The sequence below is a fragment of the Equus caballus genome, chromosome 5 (assembly GCF_041296265.1).
Source record: "Equus caballus isolate H_3958 breed thoroughbred chromosome 5, TB-T2T, whole genome shotgun sequence".
In the NCBI taxonomy this organism is placed as follows: domain Eukaryota; kingdom Metazoa; phylum Chordata; class Mammalia; order Perissodactyla; family Equidae; genus Equus; species Equus caballus.
The window spans coordinates 13,578,593-13,588,206 of NC_091688.1; the positions used below are offsets into that span (position 1 = coordinate 13,578,593).

The 9,614-nt window shown below is 50.3% G+C and overlaps 1 protein-coding gene across 1 annotated transcript; it reads left to right on the plus strand.

The window, feature by feature from the left end:
- The first annotated feature begins 659 nt into the window (after positions 1-659).
- LOC138924007 (uncharacterized) lies at positions 660-8,804 on the plus strand. The gene is made up of 5 exons (XM_070266633.1): positions 660-1,014; positions 2,929-3,032; positions 3,294-3,673; positions 5,831-6,040; positions 6,271-8,804. The coding sequence occupies exons 1-5, from the start codon at positions 660-662 to the stop codon at positions 6,356-6,358; spliced, it is 1,137 nt and encodes a 378-aa protein (XP_070122734.1). The 3' UTR covers positions 6,359-8,804.
- Positions 8,805-9,614: the final 810 nt, after the last annotated feature.

Here is a 9,614-nt window from a genome sequence, read left to right on the forward strand (position 1 = left end):
CTGTCTCTATCCTGGCGCAGCCATCACCCAAGTATAGCCCAGGCCGCACCCGAGAGTTGCTGGGAGCCTCACAGCCGGTCTCTGACTCAGAGGCTTGTATTCTCCCTGGAGGTGGACTCCAGCCTCAGTGGTCTTGTGAAGTCAGAAAAAATCTCAGGAACGATGAGATGGGAAGGACTTGTCAAAGCTTGTTTACAGCCAGGAAAACCAAAGGACATGGCAGTTATTGTTAAAACCTGTGCAAGTGGGTCTGGCTGCTGCACAGCCCCTCGGGCTCATAGGGGCTTTGCCGGCAGAGAAGCCCTCCTCTTTACAGAGGGCACCTAGCAACGTTCAGGGGCAACAGTGGGATCTGGCACAAGTCGCGCAGTGAGGCCATGTCAGGCTAGGAATCCTAACTTCAGGGCCTGGGAGAAGAAGGATCCCAAACACTGTTACTGTGGACCCAAGCAAGATAGCAGGGTCAGCTCAGTGCCACACCCACGGAGGGCGGCAGGTGCGGAAACTGACGGGCTGGCTTAAGCAGGGAAGGAACTTACTGAGTGCGTGGGGACACACACACACACAGACATTATCAGTGGGGAGGCTGGAGATCCACGCTGGGGAAACGGGCAGGCTCCAAGGCAGCTGACGGCAGGAGCCCCAGCTGAGGCCGCACTATGGTTAGCAGCCACTGCTGGGATTGCTGCACTGCACGCGGTGCGCTGCCTTCACAGGTGGTCTCCGGGCCTAGCTGCCACAGCCAGAGGTCAGTTCTCTTCTGTCCCCGCACCTTTTCCCTCACAGGTCAGAGCCCCCAGTTGGCTGGACCAGGACAGAAAACCTGCGAACTCTGCAGGGGTGGGGAGAAGTGGAAGCACCTGGCAGCTTCCACTCCCAGGGGGCCTAATGGCTCCCGCCTCCTGCTGAGACTCACCCAGGGAGATTCCCCCAAAGAGGAAGGGCGCTGCAGGCTGAGCAGCCAAAACCAACAGACAAAGCAGCAGCAACAAGTGCCTATCAGATACGGGAGAGGCAACTTTGTTGATGGAAACAGTGATTGGGCTAGTCTTGTCATTAAACTTAGAGAATATCCACATTAATAACATCACCCACAGATGAGTAAAGGACTGTGTGTGGGTACATTCTTCTGTTCCACGTGGGGCCATATCCAAGGCAAACATTTCTAAATGCAACACCTTCCCGGAGTGGGTGAGGGGCTCTGCTCCACACAGACATTCGAAATTGACTCGGTTCTCACCTTCCAGAGAGTTCACTTTTCTGACGACACAGTTCCTTCCTCATGCAGACAGAGAGCGTGGTATGACCGATGGAGACCTTATCAGAAGGCTGGTGGGACCCTACGGGATGTGATGACATCTGGTTGTTGCCGGTGGGTGAGGGGAGGTGTGATGGTAACTCCAGAATGGTCCAGGGATGGCTCCTGAGGGCCCGTGAACCCCATGAAATTGTGTGGGGGATGTTGCATGTGTGCACCAGTGATTTTTCTGGAGCAAGGTGAGGGCTTTCCTGGGTTCCCCAAATCAGTTTCCGTCCCCATCCATTCAAGGCAGGCATTTCATCCCACCTTCCAGCCTTCTGGCCTCTCCTCCCTCCAGCCAGCCCCAAATGCTCCCTCCTGCCACCCAGGGCCAGCATCAAACACCTGACTAGGTTGTTTAACAGGCATCTCATCTGAACACACCCAGACCAGAACTCTTGATTCACACCCACCCTCCGCCTTCCCTTTTATGGTTAATGGTGTTCTTCTTTTTTATAAGGAGGGAGAGCTGTGTAGTGGTTAAGCACTGAGTTCAAATACTAGCTTTTCCACTTGGTAGCTGTGCGACTTTATGCAAATGGATTAAACACTCTGTGCCTCCGTTTCCTCTTCCATAAAATGGGGACAATAATAACACCTAGTTCACAGGAGTGCTGTGAAATTTAAATGGCTTTAAAATGTGTCACGGGATTAGAAGAGCATTTGGCTAACAACGACTATTAGTAATTGACGTTCTTCCAGTTGCTCAGAACAAAATCCTAAGCAGGAGCCTTTATTTCTCTCTTCCCCTTACACAGCACATCCAAATCCATCAGCAACTGCTGTCCATTCCCTCTCAGACGCATACCCCAAATCTGACCTCCTCTCACCATCTCAGTTGTTACCAACCTAGTCCAAGCCGCATCAGCACTTCCAGGGGCCTCCTAACCATTCTGCCTGCTGCTGTCATGGACGTCCTTGCCACGTCAGTTCTCCAAACGGCAGCCAGAGTGATCTTTCTAAAATGTACATCAGAGCCGACCCCTCCTTTTCAGATTCAGACCCTAAGTCATACCCCTTACCTTGGGGGACAAGGCCCTGCCTGTTGTGGCCCAGGCCACCTCTGACACCTCTCCCCTACCACCTCCCCTTCCTCCCCTGGCTCTGAACGTCACTTGGTCCCTCCTTTACTCTTGTTGTCCCCTCTGCCTAGAATAGTGCCAGACTCCAGGAGGTGGAATGAGGGGCTGTTGGCCTAGAGTGGTGAGGGGAAGTTCCTGGGAGGAGGCGACGTGTGGGCGCGTTTGAATGAAGTAGTGGAGAAAGCACTGCGAATACCCGATGTGGGGAGCATAGTACACACATTTCTTTACAATGACTTTATTTTCTACTAATGGTGCTCGGGGAGGCTCCCAAACCCCTGCAGGGAGGGATCCACAGTTTTAAGACAGCCTTGGGTGTGGGGATGCAGACCTGGTCAGCTGGAGGGGTTCTGCTCGGCCAGTAGGTACCACTTCCTGCTCCCACATCAGCCGGAGCGTGGCGTGAAGGGCTGGTGGCGGCGAGGACACACCGGGGGATTACCGCCTGCCTGGAGCAGCAGCCTCAGAGCGAGGAGGTGAGACCACAACACCCTCCCCTTCCCCGAGGCCTCCTTTGGCCTTTCTGAGCTTCCTCTGCTCACACAGGTAGGGAGCGATACCAGCGGAAAATATCCTGTCGCTTCTGGGAGGCCGAAAGAGAAGGGCGCCGAGAGCCAGGGGAGAGCCCCCCGGTCGCAGCTTCCCTTCGGGTCCAGGGACTGCAGTATGAAGGGCAAGGGCAGCTCAGAGAATAGCTGAATGCTTCTAAGCAATGTTTAACCCAGGACTCCAAGGCACCAGCTGGTAACACTGCGCAGACCTCTCGCTTCCGCCCCAGGCTGTAAAACAGTTCACTGGCCCAGAACATGGACCCGTGGGGAAATTTAAAGCGCCACTGAAATAGGAGATGTCACCATCTTCGTCTGCACTGTTGGTATTACTACCATTCCGGTTTCTTCTTCTGCTAAAAGTGGATTCGTTCCCGGCACAGGAATGATAGCAACCTTACACCGAGCATCGCTCGGCGCCAGGCGTCGTTCTTAATTGTCTCTGCGCTCAGCCGGGAGCGGTGGGACGGAGCCGGGCGCGCAGGGGCGTGCAGTTCCCGCTGTGTCCGCTGGGTGGCGCAGGCGCCGCACTTACGGGAACCTGGTGCTGCAGGCGGCGGGCCTGACCTCGAGGGCCCCATCTGCAGCCCAGGCCCTGGACGCCCCAGCCTGGACCTGGGAGGGCTGCTGCGGCCTGATCCCGGCTCGGGTTCCTTCCCTTTGCTTTCCAAAAACTTTTCTCCTGGGGGAATCGCATCTCACGGAGCAGGCTCCAAGGCCACGGGCTTGACCACAGACTGGAAGTGAGTAAGGATGGCGAGGAGAGCGGGGAGAGGGGATCTTTTGCAGAGTGAAGTGAGGAGGCAAAGATGATCAGGGGTCAAGGCCAGGCCAGTGGTCAGCCACGTTGGTTTGATAGTTAACCAGCTTGCTGCATCCTTAGCTTGGGGTTCTTGTGCAGATGCTGCGGAGAGAATGGGAGGTGAGGGAGCTCTCCCGGGTAAAGGGAACCAATGGGGGGGGGGGGGGCGGAGAAGTGGAGAAGAATGGGACTAGACACCTTGTCAGGTAGGACCCAGGCCCGCTGGAATGCAGTGGGGGCCCCTCCCCGCCCCCTCCTCTCACCAAAGTGCGGTTGCTTGGTATCTTCTCTGGAATTTCCCAGATTCCTGTGGGGAACCAGCCCTCTGTCCCTACTTCTGGCTTTATCCTTCTTCCATACCTGGGCAATGAAGCATTTGCCTGATTTGAACTTGGTTTTCTACTTGTGAGAAGAGAAACTGGTGAGATGTGAGGCCCTGGAGCTTCCCACTGAACACTGTCAGGGGAAGGCAGGAAGAGGACCTGGGGACATGCCTCCGAGGATTAGGGACACCTTTAGAGTGTACCCCATAGGGCACAAAACCGTCTTCTGCTTCTTTGGCACATCCACACAATACCTAGGAGACTTCTCCACACTCAGTAGGGACCTAGTAAGTGTTTGCTGTCTGACCCTGTAGAAGAGAGCTGGAGAGCAACAGCAGAATAACATGCCCTGGGCGATGTGTATAAAATGCAGATTCCACCTTCTTATTCCTAAAGGTTCTAATTCGGGAAGATACGGATGGAGCCCAGGACTCTGCATTTTTAACAAACACCCCAAGAGATTCTGAGGCACGATGAGTTGGCCACACTTGGGGAAATATCAGCTAATGCTTTTAGGTACTATTCTGCCACGATGAGAAACATGGAGTGGCTGTCCCAGCCTCCTTTCTGTGCATCTCTCTGGCTGGCTGTGGCCTCAGGCTCCTCCTGTAGCATTTGGTTCCTTGCCCCAAGCCTTGTCAGCTTCCCCGTGCCTGGGTTTGTTTTCCCTACCTCGCTGTAATGTCGAGCCCCGTTCTTTCAGAAGGTAGGCTCTTCATTAATGTCAGCCTGGACTTTTATGAAATCTCAAACAGCTGTGCAGCATTGGATGAATTCTGTAATAAATGAAAATTTCGTTTTCTAGCCATTCTCGTAGAACTTGCGTTCTGCCACCCCTTCATTTTCTTAAATGGAGAAGTTCTGCTATGAGCCGAAACCACCTGGTCACTCCCACCCCCAATTCTCTGCGCCTCCTGAACTTCAGGTCTCAGGGCTGTCAATCACAATCTCCGTAACTCTTGAGACATCTCATGGAATTAGAGGGGCAGATTTTATTTTTGAAGTAAAAATTAGAAAATGCCTAAATTTATTTCTCTACTGAAAGAAATTACAGTAAGTGTATTTCTCTGGGCTTCATTTTCCCTCACAGCTCAACCTTCCATCATAAAAATAGAAGGTTGGCAGACAAGTTGTACTGAGAGTCCTCAGCTGGGTATTTTATTATTGCATTTTTAGGAGCAGCATTTTATGATTGCCCCCATAATGCAAGGGATGAAATTTGCGGGAGTGAATCAACAACACCTTCCGTGCTGGTGTCTGCCCTCCAGTGACCCGGTGGGATGGATACACAGCACCAGGATGGGGTCATCCCGGAACATCAGTAAGGTGGAAGGCCCAGTGCTGCCGCCAGGAAGGCTTCAGAGACAGAGAGCTGTAACTAGGCCAGACAGGCCCGTTGTTTTCATGCTTTGAGCGAGAAGTGAGAAATGGAAAATGGTCTCTTTACCTTCCCAGCAAATACAGGGCCTTGCTCAGAATTTCCTCTGACCTTGAGTTCCTGAGATGCTAGCTGCCCAATTCTACAGAGTCAGATTAAGAGAGTTCAGGAAAATGAATGTTCTCTCAACTCTGAGAGCAGATGGGTTCGCGTGAGGTGAGAGAACTTGGGGAGGGTCATAACTGAGCTCCAGATGCACCTAGAACACTCTGGAAGGCTGGGGGGTACACTTCAGTCACTTTCTAAGAATTATACTTTGAAGTTAAATTTGGTAATATTTTTTCCAATATTCGATGGGACTTCAGGAAAGATAATACATTTTCCTCTTTGTTTGAAGGGTGCTAAACTTGCTGGAATTTTCTGTGCTACAGAAACAGCAGTTCAGCATTATGTGCTTACGACAGACAGCTTGCTCTGAGGCAGCCATGGGCTGTCTGGGGCCCCCACCCCAGGACCACACGGAGGGACTGGAGCAGGAGTCACCCGGATGCGCCAGGCACCTGGACACAGACTCTTCAAGGTTTATTTTGTCACACCTGAGAGCCAGGTGTGCCATTTCCATTTCTGTAATTTTCCCATTCTCCCTGAGTGGTGTCCATGTTTGTACCATTGACCGATGAGGAAAGCGAGGCTGAGCGAAGCTTATGGTGGGGCCACCCTATAGAATGTGGTGGCGCCCACCTGTGCGTCCTGGGTGCCTCGAACAGCAAGGGCTCAGTAAGTGCGAGTCCAGTGAAGGGCAGATTCACAATCCAAATTCTTTCTGCTTCATCACAGCCTCCGTAGTCGAAAAGCCGGGGCCGTCATCTTGAGCTTTTTCATTGAAGACGCAAGAATCCTGTGTCCCCTACCTTCTCTGCTTTAATTCTGGAGTTGCGTAAGCCAGTTATCATTTCGTGCCCTAAACCAAAGAATAAACTTTACAGCTGCAAACATAAACGTTACAAAGGACAAGCTCTGGCCCACGGGGAAGACAAGTAGCTGCGGGCCAGCTACACGGGGCCTTGGGATTTATCTCCTAAGTCATCACCAGGGCGTCCCAGGATGGCAGTTTAGAGACAGAGAAAACTAGAGTGTTTCCGCTCTGATTCCTTACTTGTCCTAACACGGAGCAAGTGACTGAGGGGCCAACTGTGGGCCAAGCTCGGAAGGCCGGGAGGAAAGTGTCTGTGTCGTGGAGACAGGATCCAAAGCAGCCCAGTTCAGACAAAGCATTTTGCCTCTGAAACTTCTGGAAACGTCTTGGCCCTTGACTGCGGTAGAGCATGAGCCAAACATTTTAGAAACCATTGAAGCTCACAGGGTGGAGGCCAGGAGTGGGAGTGGTGGTCTTTAAGGAGCTTGTCTTCATTTTGAGGGCCACACAAAAATGAGATGGGCACAAAACTGAGGTCTTGCCAGAATGGTTTTTCTGACAAAAACTAAAAGAAAAAAATGTCTAAGAAAATATGTGAAATGACAGGCAATGACAGAAAGAGAAAGGCCATCATAAATTCTGATAGAAAATAAGGGACAGATGTTCCCACTTCATCTGGGACCTGGTTCAGGTCCCCCCTCCTCCAGGGGGGCTCCTGTAGCAACACTGGCATCTACGCTTCTTTAGCCTCATCTAAAGTGTTTATAATGTGTCGAATACACCACAGTGTTCCAAACAGTCTACTTTTATATTTGACTGAACTGCTTTCTCCAATACCCAGTTTGGGGTCAGGAACTGCATCTTTATGAGAAGAATGATAATCCCTAGTAAGCACTGCCTTTAGATCCAGGCAAGAGGTCCTGGCACAGCACTTTCAAGGAATAAGCCCACCTCCTCCCTTCTAGAACATTCTCCATGTACCCAGGGCCCAGGTTGCCAGCCCATTGAATGGCCAAGGGGCAACTATTTGCAGGGCGTCTGCTTGGAAGCAGAGCTGGGTATCCACATGCCCGTATGTGAGAGTTTTCATGGGACTGGAGACTGGCGGGAAGAGAAGGAGTTGGCGGCAGGCTGGGCACCAGGGACCGTCTCCCTGTGCTGCCACATTCTAGTATGGAGCTCCAGGGAGGCCAAGAATTCTACATTTGAACTGGACTTTCCAGCTTTGTGTTGCTCTAGGAACTTAAAAGGCAGTGAGATCGGGGCACCTGTGGGCGGAGGGTGCCTGGCGTGGAGTGGGAGAGGTGAGGAGAGGTCTCCAGCCTGAGGAATGCAGGCTCCCATTGGATCTCTTTTCCCAGGCCTCGCAAACATCAGAGGCAGCCTGGGTATGTCCTGGCTAGTGCAGTCCCTGACAGCTGTTCTCGTCTTGCTGTTGCTATCACCTATCTGGAGCCAAGAAAGAAGTCACCAAAATAATGAAATGCCTCACTAAGCTTAAAACAAAACAATGGGGACTTTCCACATACGTAAGTTATGAAAAACAAGGTGGAAACTGCAGCTCCCTGTAATGAATTCAAAGACTCTGTTCCAAGATGGAGATAACGTCAAACAAGGGAGTTGAAAGCAAGGGGGTGGTTAGGAGAGAAAGACAGATGACGCTGAGCGGAGAGTACACCAGGGCTCTGTCTCACGAACAAATGTGCATTATTTGTGGTACCCGTTCTACTGATTTAAAACACAGCATAACTTCCTCTGTCCAGTTGGCACTGATGTAAAATGTGGGCAAACGCACATGGTTAGGCTAGAGCGATGCTCTCTTCCATACTACTGAAAAGACTTACCAAGAAAACGCAGAGAACAGACAAGAGTGCGAGGAAAATGTTAGGTTTAATTAAGAAATCAGCTGGTTAAAGGACTTTAGCACAATAACGGTTGGTATGGGGGTGGCCCTGTGGATTGTGGATGAGTCATCCAATCTTTGAAGGAGGCCGAACAGGATCTCTTCTTGGAAGGACTCAGGGAGCATTCTGAGTTGTTGAAAGGTAGCCAACTGCATTTTGTCGTCACCAGGCGGTAACTACTGAGTCCTTTTAAGCCTGACAACAGCAGGTAACATCTGGTCGGTGTTTGCTTCATGCTAAGCGCTTGGTTGAGCGCGTTCCAAGTATTTAGACCTCACAACAGGCCTATGAAGTGTGGAACACTAGTATTATCGCCGTTTTACAGAAAGGAAACTGAGGCAGTCGGAGGCCCAAATTACCCAGCTGAATACCAGGGAAACAAAGACACGTACAGCAGTTTCTCTGTCTTTAAGAAGTTTACTATCCAGTATTTTTTTTAAGGTTGTACATTTTCTAATCTCACCAAGTTGAGACCAGCTTCATCTTTTGACTGATGTGAATTTGGTGGCTTTCACGAAAATAAAACAATGTGAAATATTTTTCTAACCAATTAACTGTTGTCGTGGATTATAATAGGAAGGAGGAGAAAACTGTCTTGTGGAATATCCAATCCACACTCGGGAATCGACTGTCTGCAGAACATTGTTATTTCCAGATTGGAATGTGGTATTTATTATGCCTGAACAATGACAAAAACACTGAAAATTTTGTGACAAAACCTCAGGGAGGCTATTAACAACTTGGCATTTCTAATTCATGTGGAAATGCTCATTTTATTTATCAGAGTTGTAGCGATGGTGTTCATTTAATTAAGAAGCTGGTACGGTAGCAGGGCAATTTTGTGAAGGTCATAATACCGCAGATAAACATGAATGCAAATGCAAAAGAAAATTGGCTAAGTATCTAACTGCCAGCTTATTTTCCTCAGAACCTCTCATTTCACATGGTTTGAGAGCTGTTTAACAAAGGAATTATATGAATACATTGCATCATTTTACAAGACTTTTTATGACAAATTCATGTAACTGTAACAATACTAGGCTAATAAATAACCAAAAAGGAAAGTGCCCCCAACTTTGACAATAACTAATAGAACTGTGTGTGTGTGTCGAAGGCAGGTTAAGATCCAGTAGCTTTTTCAGCTGCAAAGAAAGCGTTGGCATAATCTAACCTGTGACAAGTATTATAAAACTAAAGAGGTGAGAAAGCAGGTTTGAACGAGAAAGAATCCGAGAAAAGCAGAGAATGCGGATCAGATGGAAACTGGAAGGAGACCCAAAAAACTGGAAAGGGCGGCACAGCACACCCACGAGCCGTGGCTGGCGCCCACACCTTCACAGGAAGCATGGCTCACCTGTCTA